This window comes from Oncorhynchus mykiss, chromosome 10, assembly GCF_057628025.1.
Source record: "Oncorhynchus mykiss isolate SJ-2025 chromosome 10, ASM5762802v1, whole genome shotgun sequence".
NCBI classification, from domain to species: domain Eukaryota; kingdom Metazoa; phylum Chordata; class Actinopteri; order Salmoniformes; family Salmonidae; genus Oncorhynchus; species Oncorhynchus mykiss.
The window spans coordinates 69,634,271-69,649,651 of NC_143031.1; the positions used below are offsets into that span (position 1 = coordinate 69,634,271).

The 15,381-nt window shown below is 42.5% G+C and overlaps 1 protein-coding gene across 2 annotated transcripts in view; it reads left to right on the forward strand.

Moving 5' to 3' along the window:
• Positions 1–15,381, forward strand: part of LOC110534534 (uncharacterized) — a 33,601-nt gene that overhangs the window by 15,503 nt on the left and 2,717 nt on the right. For both annotated transcript variants that reach the window (XR_016483902.1, XM_036933655.2), the window contains exon 9: positions 1,008–1,099. Coding sequence is in view for 1 of the 2 variants with exons in the window: in XM_036933655.2 (XP_036789550.2) it covers positions 1,008–1,060 (53 nt within the window). In the remaining variant the exon portion in view is untranslated. The remainder of the gene's footprint in view (positions 1–1,007; positions 1,100–15,381) is intronic.

The following is a 15,381-nucleotide window of genomic DNA, read 5'->3' on the forward strand; positions in this document are numbered from 1 at the left end:
GATTCTTCTATAATTGGGTGGTGAAGACTGAACCAACAACTCAACACGGCAGTTAGTTCAAGCTGTCGTTTTCTAAAGCAACATTCAGTTGGGCTCTAATAGCAGTGGCGTTCCTCACAGCAGTGGAACATAAATGAACGCACACTGGGGACACTTGAGTCAGTTTTGAATGTCTGGTCAAAACCGATGGAAAGCATCACTATATGGTCAAGCCATGGCAAGTGAAAGGCAGTGGTTAGCAGCAGATGTGTGTGTTTGACCCTTCCCCTTTACTAAGACATGTCGCTGAGCTCAAACCAAGAGAGAACACCAGTTGTCCTTTTATCCGTTCAGCGGTCCAAAAATGCATGAAACATTTGTAAACTGTGGCTGTAGGGTCACTCGTAAGGATGGCTGTAGGGTCACTCGTAAGGATGGCTGTAGGGTCACTCGTAAGGATGGCTGTAGGGTCACTCGTAAGGATGGCTGTAGGGTCACTCGTAAGGATGGCTGTAGGGTCCCTCGCAAGGATGGCTGTAGGGTCACTCGCAAGGATGGCTGTAGGGTCACTCGTAAGGATGGCTGTAGGGTCACTCGTAAGGATGGCTGTAGGGTCCCTCGTAAGGATGGCTGTAGGGTCCCTCGCAAGGATGGCTGTAGGGTCACTCGTAAGGATGGCTGTAGGGTCACTCGTAAGGATGGCTCTAGGGTCACTCGTAAGGATGGCTGTAGGATTCCATTGTTTAGTCCCACTACTGTCAGATGGTTCTACAGTATATGATTCAGAACACATGTTCTACCATCGCATCAGTATTGAATGTTCTACTTTGGCAGGGATCCTGACTAAAGGTCTGCTGCCATTACTCAAGCATCCTTCAGTAACCATTAGCAGGTGAAATGTAGCCATAGATCTAGGGTTAAAACTCCCCACGGTCATCACTTCATCTATGCCCTGTCTCCTCATTATTTTGTTTCTCTCTCACACTTTTTCTCACACACTTTCTTCTCTCTCTCACACACTTTCTCAGGATGGGCCATAACCAGCAGCTTCTCTGAGGTTCCTCTGGACAACCCGGCCTAAAAGAGATCCTTCTTTATCTGCAGCCCCTTCACAACCACGGTAATCCCCCATCGGACCCCCAACCTCCCCCCTGCAGCTGCTGAACTACTTCCCCAGCTCAGGTGTTAGTAAACGGATCAGCCCCCCCACCCCACCACCAGCCAGGTCAGCAGGCCGCAAACAACTTCTGCTGGAAGTGCCAGATATGTTACTGAACCAGTCTCCCTGAATTAACATTGCAGTATAAATAGGACGTCATAACCACCAATCTACCAGTACCGCTGGTAATTATCTATCAGTCTGCATTAGATTATGGGTTCCCATCTTCCTAAGTCTTCTTGACGAGGCTAATCCACATTGATATATATATGGTCGTTGATGCATCTGGACTCAACTCTCCATTGAGTTGCAGATATAAGATATTGCAGCATATATCAAAGTTGAATTTTTTTGTGTAGGGAGGATATATATAGGGAGGGAGGATATATTATATAGGCTCCAGGTTGAGTGAGAGGGACACATGTAGGCGTATTTGTTATACCTCTGCAATTTTATAACTAATTTATTGGACAGAGGTCGTTTAGCCTCTACAAGAACAAGTCATACAGTTAGAAGGAAACAACCACAACTTGCACATCAAATCTACCAAACAGCTCCCAACCCTCTTCAAGATCTATTTGCCCACTTGCCGCTAAACAATGCATTTCCGATTTCCACTCATACTCTCTCATACAGTTGTTCTGCTCATAACTCTGCCTCTTATCTCATTTCGATCAGGCACTCCAGATAGATTCCTCAGACAGACCCCAGCAGCTTGGGTCCTCTCAGCCAGTCAGCTAGCCAGTCAGTCAGACAGGAAGTTCTAATTATAGCCCCCTGCACCTGTGTCTCTTCTCTCTGAAGCCTGCCGCCACAGGGCCTGGACCCAGAAGACCTGAGATATCCACCGCTCTTAGCAGCCGATGATAGGCCCAGATCTTAGGCCCGCCGCCGAGACGCAACTTGTTAACAGTCACAGGTCACGTTGAATTTCACAAAAAAGCAAATCCCTGTTATCTCACGTCCATCAGGGGTTGTCAGTCCCTCACTTTTTCTCACCCCTCTCTTCCTCCCCTCTTTCTCTATCGCTCAGTCAGTAGTTTTGCTTGGCCTGCGTTTGTGTGACCCTTAAGATGACGTGTAGTGTTGACATTTCCTCATACAGTATAGTAGAATCACATAATGTAGAAGGATGTCTAGTGACCATCCCTCATAAAACTACATTTACAGCAGAATGAATTAGGTCTCAAAACTACATTTACAGCAGAATGAATTAGGTCTCATAAAACTACATTTACAGCAGAATGAATTAGGTCTCATAAAACTACATTTACAGCAGAATGAATTTGGTCATGTAGGAGAGTGCAGTTAGAAGAGAAGGCTACTGCCTAGCACCACTGAAAAACCTGTCCTTTTTGGGTATTTAGGAAAGGCTGGATAAGAAGCGTGGGGATTTGTGAGGTAGCCCGTTGCTCCATCCCGGTGGGAAGAATAGTCAGGGTCTCCCCTTTTTCTCCCTCTCTCTTCCTTTATTTCTTCTTTCTCTCGCTCTCCCCCCTCCAGGATGGTTTGAGCAGGAATGAGGGTCAGTAGGGGGAGAATAGAGGCAGTGGACTAATGGATACATTTTTATGAGCCTTTTTATGTTTTTATAATGCAGGCATGCATGTGTACACTATGCATGTACACAAATATGCAGTGTAACCATAGTCATTCTTAAAGACGACTGACATGTCTCCAATCTCAGTCTTTAAGGTAGGAGAAAACGTGAGAGAAAGTCTTGCTAGCTTCAAGTAAGGTGGCTATGCTGTGGCTGTGTATATAATTACAATCATTGCCTTCAGACTGCCATAATTAGTTAATTAGAGGATTGGATAATTGGTTCAGACAGAGCCACTCTCTGAAGAAATTACTACCTTGGTTCAGAGTATTTTACAGTGCACAAGGCCCCATGCACCTCATTGTCCCAGGATCCATTTCATGTGATATATTTACAGTGCCTTGCGAAAGTATTCGGCCCCCTTGAACTTTGCGACCTTTTGCCACATTTCAGGCTTCAAACATAAAGATATAAAACTGTATTTTTTTGTGAAGAATCAACAAGTGGGACACAATCATGAAGTGGAATGACATTTATTGGATATTTCAAACTTTTTTAACAAATTAAAAACTGAAAAATTGGGCGTGCAAAATTATTCAGCCCCTTTACTTTCAGTGCAGCAAACTCTCTCCAGAAGTTCAGTGAGGATCTCTGAATGATCCAATGTTGACCTAAATGACTAATGATGATGATAAATACAATCCACCTGTGTGTAATCAAGTCTCCGTATAAATACACCTGCACTGTGATAGTCTCAGAGGTCCGTTAAAAGCGCAGAGAGCATCATGAAGAACAAGGAACACACCAGGCAGGTCCGAGATACTGTTGTGAAGAAGTTTAAAGCCGGATTTGGATACAAAAAGATTTCCCAAGCTTTAAACATCCCAAGGAGCACTGTGCAAGCGATAATATTGAAATGGAAGGAGTATCAGACCACTGCAAATCTACCAAGACCTGGCCGTCCCTCTAAACTTTCAGCTCATATAAGGAGAAGACTGATCAGAGATGCAGCCAAGAGGCCCATGATCACTCTGGATGAACTGCAGAGATCTACAGCTGAGGTGGGAGACTCTGTCCATAGGACAACAATCAGTCGTATATTGCACAAATCTGGCCTTTATGGAAGAGTGGCAAGAAGGCCATTTCTTAAAGATATCCATAAAAAGTGTCGGTTAAAGTTTGCCACAAGCCACCTGGGAGACACACCAAACATGTGGAAGAAGGTGCTCTGGTCAGATGAAACCAAAATTGAACTTTTTGGCAACAATGCAAACCGTTATGTTTGGCGTAAAAGCAACACAGCTGAACACACCATCCCCACTGTCAAACATGGTGGTGGCAGCATCATGGTTTGGGCCTGCTTTTCTTCAGCAGGGACAGGGAAGATGGTTAAAATTGATGGGAAGATGGATGGAGCCAAATACAGGACCATTCTGGAAGAAAACCTGATGGAGTCTGCAAAAGACCTGAGACTGGGACGGAGATTTGTCTTCCAACAAGACAATGATCGAAAACATAAAGCAAAATCTAAAATAAACATATCCAGGTGTTAGAATGGCCAAGTCAAAGTCCAGACCTGAATCCAATCGAGAATCTGTGGAAAGAACTGAAAACTGCTGTTCACAAATGCTCTCCATCCAACCTCACTGAGCTCGAGCTGTTTTGCAAGGAGGAATGGGAAAACATTTCAGTCTCTCGATGTGCAAAACTGATAGAGACATACCCCAAGCGACTTACAGCTGTAATCGCAGCAAAAGGTGGCGCTACAAAGTATTAACTTAAGGGGGCTGAATAATTTTGCACGCCCAATTTTTCAGTTTTTGATTTGTTAAAAAAGTTTGAAATATCCAATAAATGTCCTTCCACTTCATGATTGTGTCCCACTTGTTGTTGATTCTTCACAAAAAAATACAGTTTTATATCTTTATGTTTGAAGCCTGAAATGTGGCAAAAGGTCGCAAAGTTCAAGGGGGCCGAATACTTTCGCAAGGCACTGTACATATGTATTTAACAGAATCGTCGGAGTCCAGAGTTGACCATGTAGATGGAGAATAACTAACCGTAGATAATATATGACGACGTTAATAATCCTACATGTGTAATGTAGCCATGTACAGCTGTTAAAATAACATGTTTTATATTTACCTATGTCACAGTTGTATATTATCACATATACACACCGTTTAACATTTTAGTTCCTGGAGATTCTGGTACGTAATTGCTCCTATACCATTGCCTTCCAGAACTTTCGTTTGACTTACACAAACAGTGGGAGCTGAGTCTACCAGGGATACCTTCTAGCAGCAGGTCATTGATATGGTTTAGAGTTTCACACTGGGGGAGTGGTATTGGATCACGGCAACTACAGCGGCATGATTTATATTTCGGCAATGGAAAGAAAGTATGCCCACTGATAGGCTTGGTAGCTACACTCATAGAAAAAAGGGTTCCAAATGGGTTATTTGGCTGTCCCCATAGGAGAACCCTTTTTGGTTCCAGGTAGAACTCATTGTGTTTTCAGGTAGAACCCTTTTGAGTTCCATGTAAAACCCTTTGTGGAAACATTCTACATGGAACACAAAAGGGTTCTTCAAAGGGTTCTCCTATGGCACGTGTCAAACTCATTCCACGGAGGGCCGAGGATTTTCGCTCCTCCTTTGTACTTAATTGATTAATTAATGTCAACCTGGTTGTCTAGGTCTTAATTGAAAGGAAAAACCAGCAGACACTAGGCCCTCCATGGAATGAGTTTGACACCCCTGTCCTATATGGGGACAGCCGAAGAACCATTTTAGGTTCTAGATAGCACCTTTTTTCTAAGAGTGCAGCCTATTATTCTCACTGTTGAATTGTAGTTATTAACTCTATATTCTCAATACAGTGGAAAAGACTGGATGATACAGCTGCTTCAGTTGTGGATTTCACATTTAGCATGAGGAGAAAATGCCCTTCTTGGAAGGCAAGCTGGGCCTTGCTCATAAACAATAACAAAAGCTGTCTATTTTGTGCTTTAGATGCATAGATAACAGAATGAATCAACCTTGAAGGAGACATAAAAAGGAAAGAAAGAGAAAAGAAACAACCAGTCCTTTCTTCCTTCCACCTGGTTTAGGTAGTGATGAGCAAGCTGGAAAGCCTGCACTTGAAAGGTCTCTTGTCTCCCCCATCCAGGGGAGATAATGGACATGACCTGACAGCTCATGAAACAGCATAATTAGCTGGTTAGGCCGGCTGTGTTATTTTCTAATTGGGTTTGCTTTCATGCCGTCAGCTCACGGGGGTTATCATAAATTTGACTGGAATAGACCGTCGGTCCAGAGAGAGAGTGGAGAAAATGTGGACTAGCCTAGCTAGTAATTAGTGTGGGCTATTTTATTGTTCGAGAGGGGTTTTCGTTCGATGTGATTGGACACACAGGTTCAAAGACAGGGCAAGGCTGTGTAAGACTCAGAGGTCAAGGGTCAGATTATATCTCATGTGCTTATGAACAGGTCTATTTGTCATTCATCGGCTCCAAAATAAATATTGTTCTTGTTTATGTAGTGGCAATGCTGTCCCCAGTAATAAAAAATAAACCAGACCTCCATTTTGGGGTTTGAGACCACCATTTTGGATGTCCCAATGGCTCTATGGCAGTGTAGGAGGGGGCCTGCGCTCAGTAATAACAGTGGCTGGGTGCTGCTGGGTGGCGTTTCCTGCATGTGTGTTTTGATGTGGTGATGGAGATGACAGGGCTCTGTCATGTCACCTGACTGGCTTGATGTTTTATCACAGGGATGGACTAGTGGAAAGGCAGGCTGGAAAGGCCCCTTACACACACGCACACACACACACACTGGACAGAAACACCTGGTGTCAGCTGATTCCAAATCTGCCTCTTGTGTCCTGCGCAACACAACAATGTTAGCCCACTAAGCTAAAAGCCTAAGCATTCGCTTGGGGAGCTAACACAATTCTTCAGGCCTCAGGCAGCTACTCATCAGACAAGCTTGATTCCCCAAACCATTACATAAGCAGTGTGCTCTCTGCCCTGGCTCACCAACTGAGTTAGACATTGTGCAGGGCTCCACACTGAGAATCATTCAACAATAGACCAGCTCAGGTTGTGTAATATGACAACAGCTGCATGTATCTGCAGACTGATATTTCTAATGTTAGATTAGTATTAGGTCGTATTATGTGGCTCACATAGCACGAGTAGTCCTCTACCCTGACATTGATCTAGTTATTACAGTATATAGCCATGAAATGAAACACTTATTGTGTTTGAATGAGATTAAAACACACAAGTTTGTGTTGGTGGTTGACTGCTGCCTGTGACCGAAGTTTGAAGGTGGAGAGCGTGGAGTCAGGTTTCAGTGTTGATGGTACTTAACTGTCTGAGGGTCCCAAAAGCCCTATGACAAAATGGCGTCTCTGGCATCTAGCTTTTTTTAATGTGATACTGTTATATACAGCCTCTGGATGTTACTGTTTGCTAATGTTCTGTCAAAACACATTTCTTTGATCATGAAATGCATGCATCTGGTTTAACATGAATTCCTGACCTGATGTCAACTTGTAATCCCTAAATTCCATTACTGACTGAAAGACCACATAATGAGCATCTTCATAGTCATTGTTTATCACACAACACTGTCAAATGACACCCCACATCTCATTTTGTAAAGCCATTACCCTCAACATTTCGTGCACCCCTTCTTTAATCCCTTGTGCCCTACTTATTTAAACCAGCGCAACACAGAAGGTCTTGAATTGCCTCCCTGTCTCTGTGTTTCTACTCAGCCAGTGTGTTGAGAGATGCAGAGTCAAGGTTCCCTTTGATGCTCAGATAATGAGTTAAAGGCCTTCAGACATGCCCTATGCTGGCTGGGCTCCGCAAACACTCTCTCACACACACACACACACTGGCCTGGGTCCCCTCCTACGTTGAAGTCACTGGCTGCTGAGGGGAGGATGACTCAAAGTAATGGCTGGAATGAAGTCATTGGAATGGTATAAACCACATGGAAACCACGTGTTCGATACCATTCCATTGACTCCATTCCAGCCATTATTTTTGAGCCGTCCTCCCCTCAGCAGCCTCCAGTGCTTGACGTTGCTGTGCTGCATCCATCACAGATGGTTGATTTCTCTAAGTCCTCACACCTTGTTTGTTTGCCTCTATTTGTGGTGCTGATCCAGGCCGGATTGTAACAGTGGATCTATTGACATATACAGGACCAGACACACCTACTCATTCAAGGATTTTTCTTTATTTTTGCTATTTTCTACATTGTAGAATAATAGTGAAGACATCAAAACTATGAAATAACACATATGGAATCATGTAGTAACCAGAAAAGTGTTCAACAAATCAAAATGTATTTTATATTTGAGATTCTTCAAAGTAGCCACCCTTTGCCTTGATGACAGCTTTGCACACTCTTGGCATTCTCTCAACCACCTCCATGAGGTAGTCACCTGGAATGCATTTCAATTAACAGGTGTGCCTTGTTAATTTGTGGAATTTCTTCTTAATGCCTTTGAGTCAATTAGTTGTGTTGTGACAAGGTAGGGGTGGTATATAGATATAGCCCTATTTGGTAAAAGACCAAGTCCATATTATGGCAAGAACCGCTCAAATAAGCAAATAAATTATAGTCCATTACTTTAAGACATGAAGGTCAGTCAATACGGAACATTTCAAGAACTTTGAAAGTTTCTTCAAGTGCAGTCACAAAAACCATCAAGCGCTATGATGAAACTGGCTCTCATAAGGACCGCCACAGGAAAGGAAGACCCAGCGTTACCTCTGCTCTCTGTGAGACGTAGAGTAGGTGAACGGATGATCTCTGCATGTCTGGTTCCCACCGTGAAGCATGGAGGAGGAGGTTCGATGGTGTGGGGGTTGCTTTGCAGGTGACCCTGTCTCTGATTTATTTAGAATTCAAGACACACATAACCAGCAAGGCTACCACAGCATTCTGCAGCAATACGCCGTCCCATCTGGTTTGTGCATAGTGGGACTTTCATTTGTTTTTCAACAGGACAATAACCCAACACACTTCCAGGCTGTGTAAGGGCTATTTGACCAATGAGGAGAGTGATGGAGTGCTGCATCAGATGACCTGGCCTCCACAATCACCCGATCTCACCCCCAATTGAGATGGTTTGGGATGAGTTGGACCGCAGAGTGAAGGAAAAGCAGCCAACAACTAGGCAAGCATATGTGGGAACTCCTTCTAGACTGTTGGAAAAGCATTCTAGGTGAAGCTGGTTGAGAGAATGCCAATAATTATATATTTTTAACACTTTTCTGGTTACTACATGATTCCATATGTGTTATTTCATAGTTTTGATGTCTTCACTATTATTCTACAATGTAGAAAATAGTAAAAATAAAGTTGGTGTAGGTGTCAACTTTTGACTAGTACTGTACATGTACAGTGCATTCGGAAATTATACAGACCCCTTGACTTTTTCCACATTTTGTTACGTTACAGCCTTATTCTAAAATTGATTAAATTGTTTTTTGTCCTCATCAATCTACACACAATACCCCATAATGACAAAGCAAAAACAGGTTTTTAGAAATGTTAGCAAAAAATTCAAATAACTGAAATATCACATTTTACACAAGTATGCAGACCCTTTACTCTGTACTTTGTTGAAGCACCTTTGGCAGCGATTACAGCCTCATGTCTTCTTAGGTATGAAGCAACAAGCGTCGCACATCTGTATTTGGGGAGTTTCTCCCTTTCTTCTCTGCAGATCCTCTCAAGCTCTGTCAGGTTGGATGGGGAGCGTCGCTGAACAGCTATTTTCAGGTCTCTCCAGAGATTTTTGATCAGTTTGAAGTTTGGGCTTTGGCTGGGCCACTCAACGACATTCAGAGACATGTCCTGAAGCCATTCCTGCTGGACGGTGAACCTTCGCCCCCAGTCTGAGGTCCGGAGCGCTCTGGTGCAGGTTTTCATCAAGGATCTCTGTTATTTGCTTCGTTCATCTTTCCCTCGATCCTGACTAGTCTCACAGTCATGCTGCTGATAAACATTTCTACAGCATGATGCTGCCACCACCATGCTTCACCGTAGGGATGGTGCCAAGTTTCTTCTAGGCATTCAGGCCAAAGAGTTCAATCTTGGTTTCATCAGACCAGAGAATCTTGTTTCTCATGGTCTGAGAGTCCAAACTCCAAATGGGCTGTCATGTGCCTTACTGAGGAGTGGCTTCCTTCTGGACATTTTACCATAAAGGCCTGATTGGTGAAGTGCTGCAGAGGTGGTTGCCTTTTTGGAAGTTTCTCCCATCTCCATAGAGGAACTCTGGAGTTCAGAGTTACCATAGGTTCTTGGTCACCTCCCTAACCAAGGCCCTTTTCCCCCGATTGCTCAGTTTGGCCAGACGGCCAGCTCTAGGAAAAGTCTTGGTGGTATCATTCCCCAGATCTCTGCCTCGACACAATCCTGTCTCAGAGCTCTACGGACAATTCCTTCTACATCATGGCTTGGTTTTTGCTCTGAAGTGCACTGTCAACTGTGGGACCTTATATAGACAGGTGTGTGCCTTTCCAAATCATGTCCAATCAATTGAGTTTACTATAGGTAGACTCAAATGAAGTTGTAGAAACATTTCAAGGATGATCAATGGAAACAGGATGCACCTGAGCAAAGTTGAGTCTCATAGAGAAGGGTCTGAATACTTATGTAAGTAAATTATTTTCCTAATACATTTCTAAAACCTGTTTTCTTTGTCATTATGGGGTATTGTGTGTAGATTGATGGGATAAAATGTAATCCATTTTAGAATAAGGCTGTAAAGTAACAAATGTGGAACAAGTTAAGGGGTCTGAATGCTTTCCGAATGCACTGTTTATTCAATCTTTGAATTGAATGACAGTTACTGACACTTACTGACAGTTGTGGCTGCTTTGTGTGATGTATTGTTGTCTCTACCTTCTTAACCTTTGTGCTGTTGTCTGTGCCAATAATGTTTGTACCATGTTTTGTGCTGCTTCCATGTTGTGTTGCTACCGTGCTGTGTTGTCCTAGGTCTCTCTTTATGTAGTGCTGTGTTTTCTCTCTTGTCGTGATGTGTGTTTTTGTCCAATTTTTATTTTTAATCCCAGCCCTTGTCCCTGCAGGAGGACTTGTGCCTTTTGGTAGGCCGTCATTGTAAATTATAATTTGTTCTTTACTGACTTGCCTAGTTTAATAAAGGTTAAATAAATAAATAACTATTCCACGTGGGGGTATATTCACTTTTTTTGGTAGACAGAAACACTTCCTACAACTGCAACCCAGCTGTCTTTTCCTTAGGCTTTAGCGGTCAGGCATGTTTCGGAAGATCTAAATGTGTTTAGAATGCAAGAGGGTAAATTTACAAGAGGGCCACTTACAGGTGCTAATTAATGTACTATAAACATTTGGCTCACCCAAGGCTTCCTGTTAGCTTTGCATCTGTCATGACCTGGTTGTAGCCCTTCGCCCTTTTCCTGTTTTTTTTATTTATTAAAAAAAATGTTTTACCAACACTCAGTGAAACCATTAGTGTATTTAACCATTACTATATTTAAACGTTAGAATGCAGCCCTGCCTCACAGTACCGTACACAGCTGCTGGTGTGGGTGGAATGTAGCTAATGTAGCTAGCTAGCTGCTCGCTATTGAAACACTATCACTTTCTGTGGCAGAGGTCAGAGCAACCTGGGTGTCAAATTCATCTTGTGAAAAATCCAATAACTGAGTGAAAAAGACATTTGCTAGTTCAGCCAGTTGATTTAGCGGCAGTTGTTTGCTATAACAACCCTAAGTATACAAGTCAATCAAAGACAAAATTCAGATAACCCCTTAGCTAGTTTAGATACCGTTAGGCTCTTTGACTATTATGGATCTCCACCAATGTTAACACCATGTCAACCTTCATGTGTAGCCTGTGCTAGAGGACATGGCTTTCCAAACAATTTAGAGGCAGGTTGTTTTGAAAGCAAGCCCCATTATGTGGTCATGGCTTGCCCTTGTAGAAGAAGCTGAAACATTGACAAATGGGGTCAAGTCAAACAGATGCTTGAGAGCTATCTATAACCAATGAGGAACTACAACCTCCTCCAACCACTGTCTCTTTCTCGCTCTCTTTCTCTCTTTCTCTCTCTCACTCTGTGTTTGAGTTATAGTTTAGCTGTTTAATCATACTCATATAGTCTCCTAAAATATAGCCTTCCATTGTTATCAAACTCTTGTTGCGTAGTAAACTGATTAGCCTTGTTCATTAGCTTTCTGTAGAATACAAGGGATTATAATTGAGACATTGATTTGAGTATCTATTGCTAGCCCTGGTCCGTGATATTTTTACACACTATACTATGCCTCTCTTTATGAAAGGAAGTATCTCTCCTTTATGTGACCTGAAACCATACCCCAACCCATTAGTCATATCGGCAGTGCATTTACCACTGCTATCTGGTCCAGAGGTCAGTCAGATCTAGTTTGTATAATACTACACACACCTCACGTGTTCACTTCCTGAACTTGTCTCCACATCACAAAACCGCTAGGTGAGGTCGGTCCAACTTCCTGCTTGGGTTCCTTGACCTTCAGTGACCCTTTGCGGTGGAAGCTAAATGAAAAGGTCAGAGGTCAGCGCAACCTAATTAAAGGGTATACGCTGAACACAAGGAGGAGAGTGATGTACTCCCTGTGTCCTAGGAGACACACCCACATTCTTTAGTGGTCACTGAGACATGTCCATGCAGAGGTTGAGCTAGAGGGAATTGTCCTCAAGGAACATCTAGACCTGCACACACTTAAAGCTGCAATATGTAACTGTTTGGGGGACACAACAAAATTCACATAGAAATGTGTCATTCTCAACTCTAAGAAGTGGTAGATATGTTCTAGGTGCATTATTTCTATGCTTCCCGTTCTTACCTTTCGTTGTTGTGAATTTTACTTTCTGTTTCAAACACCGGCTTCAAACAGAACATATTTTTTTGTATTTTCATAAGATATTTCACAGCGGTTTAGATGGTATAATGATTCTCTACACTATACATTGCTTGTTTGGTCACATAAACTAAAATTAGACTAACTATTAGAATTTTAGCAACCAGGAAATGGCAGAGCGATTTCTGCATATTGCACCTATAAAATAAAAAGATGCCACACACACACACACACAAGCCAGGTAAAGGAAGATAATTCTTAAGAACTCACTTTTACAATTTCACTGTCCACCATACCCTCTACCTAACCCATCTCTGATGGATGTCAGAGGACGGTGACCTCTGACCTTTTTTGAGTGTTTATTTTAGACTCTTCCCAAGAGTTCCACCGTAGCTGTCACATTTTCCCTTCTCTCTCTTGTATTCCCGCCATGCTAGCAGACGGCTGGTTGCCAAGTGCTGTAAGACACACACCATTATTGACTTCGCTTTATTATTATAATAATAATAATAATACCGGTCTGTCAACAAAGGAAAGCAGACGATAGAAAGACAATGGCAATAAAATAATATGGCTATAAGTTTGATATGCTATATGGAAATGGTATTTACACCTTGGTAGCTTAGCTTATCAGGGATCACCCAGCTCTCTAAATAGGGGCCCGTTGTTCGACACAGGGTTTTCCGAATAGCACCTATCTTCATTGCGGCTAGCAGCAGCCCTTGACATTGTGTGTGTGATCTGGTAGCATGCTATGATGTGATGCCCACTTTGCCCAGACACTATTCCTGGAGATAGAGGCTACTACTCTATTCTATTATTGCATCCGGATGTTCCATTGAGCTTTACAAAGGAGACCAGGCCAAAGGGCAGTCTATTGCAGATGTAGGATCTTAATTTGAGACAGTTTGCAACAGGAAAAGTGGATTATAATTCACCTACATTTTTGTAGGGGTAAATACATATTTCGTAAGGGAAAATCAAGTCTGAAATTTCATTGTGGAATTACTAAACCTTTTTGAACCCCAAATAGTCCACGAGTTTTAAATGTCATGCATTGCAGGAAAGTTCTCCTGCAACAGGGTGATCAAATTAAGATCTATACTATGCGTATCTATACTCTGTAGTTGAAATCCGGTATCCTAGACTAACAATGAAGGACAATAATCCAGCCATTGAACAAAACCCTTACAGTTCCTCTGACCAACACCATCTGTCACTTCCAGTTGTTTTACAAACAGTCAGTGCTTTGAGTACAGAGTTCAGAAAATAATTTGTTGGGAGGTGCAGTTAGTCGAACGTCTCTAGTAGTCAGCAGAACTAATGTCAGGCTTTGTTTACTGAACAGAATTCCCCTGGGGCAGGATTATCCAGATAATCTCCTGGGAATTGAGTCTGCCTGCCAAATGCCGGATTAGGGAAGTGGCCGATCCTTTCAGCTCATCTAGAGTCCCTAGGCTCAGTTTTTCAAAAGTTATCTGGCCGGATTTTGGCAATCGGATACCATTTAAATGAATAGAACGGGTGTCCCAATTCAAGTCAATAATTACTATGTTCTATTCATTCTATTTCTATGCATTTAATCCTATCCGATAGGTGAAATCTAGATAGATAACTGGGCCCTGGTGATGCCTTCTCCACACTCATTCACAAATACTGTCACCTTTCTATGTACAAAGCAATAAGTACTGTGGATGGATTTAGTCTTAGTTCCTGATAAGGTATTTATATTCTCATGAGCCATAACCAAATCTCTACATCAGTCAAGAGAGAGTTTGAAATACCATGCTATCTTACTATCTATCTCTGGATGGACTGACGTCATAGTACCAAACCAGTCATAGTTCTGATCTCATTGACAGTCCCCATGTGGTCAGATTGTGTCCTGGAGGCACACTGTTTGGAAGGAGCAGCAGTCATAACAGCTTAATGTCCATCCCCATAATGTTATACTGTCTGTGACTTCAATAGTATGTAAGGGATAGACCTGTCACCATCCCCTGCTTGTTGTATTTTCAGCCGGTGTCCCCATCCAACAAAATTGGTTGTTTTAGTATTCCTGTCCACTCCTCCTGGGTCGAACCTACTCTCCGGGCCTCTGGGCCTACTGTGATCAGAGACTTGGTGAAAGATGGACATTCACCTGCTGGTATCGCCTCAAGCATCAGCTCCAACCTCCAACATTCCTTCCTCCGGCCCAAACTGACGAGTCACACCACGGCTTAATATGCCTGTGTCTTTCAGTGTGTTAGTCATCTCAGTTGGGACTTTTCTCCCCACTCTCCAGGTGTAAGAACAGTTTACTTTAAATTAACGCTTTAGGTATGTTACACTGCAGCCACTATTGCTACATTTTGATGTGTGTTTATGGTGGTTTTAAAATTGGAGAATGTTTGATAGTGAAATGTTACTAGTTGAGAAATATTAATGTGAGTTGACGCAGGGCTGTGCATATTCATGACTATGATGAATTTGGCTTTTGTTGTTAGTGCATTACATTATGTTTATATTGCGCATAAACCTATTAGATGAAACACTGTACCTTCAAATGAACTTGCGGTGGTGTTCTTCCTCAGCAAGCTTTCACATTGATATTAACAACTGCATACTAAATATGTAGTGAATCGCTGCATTGCTTTGACCTAAAAGATATTACGATTAGCTATTGAACTTTTCAGCACTTAACCTTTCAGTTGTTAATCTGTCAGATCAAACAGGTTTTGCGTCCCTAGTTATTTTCTCTCATCGGTTATTTTGCTGTTTTTACATGCCCATACTAAT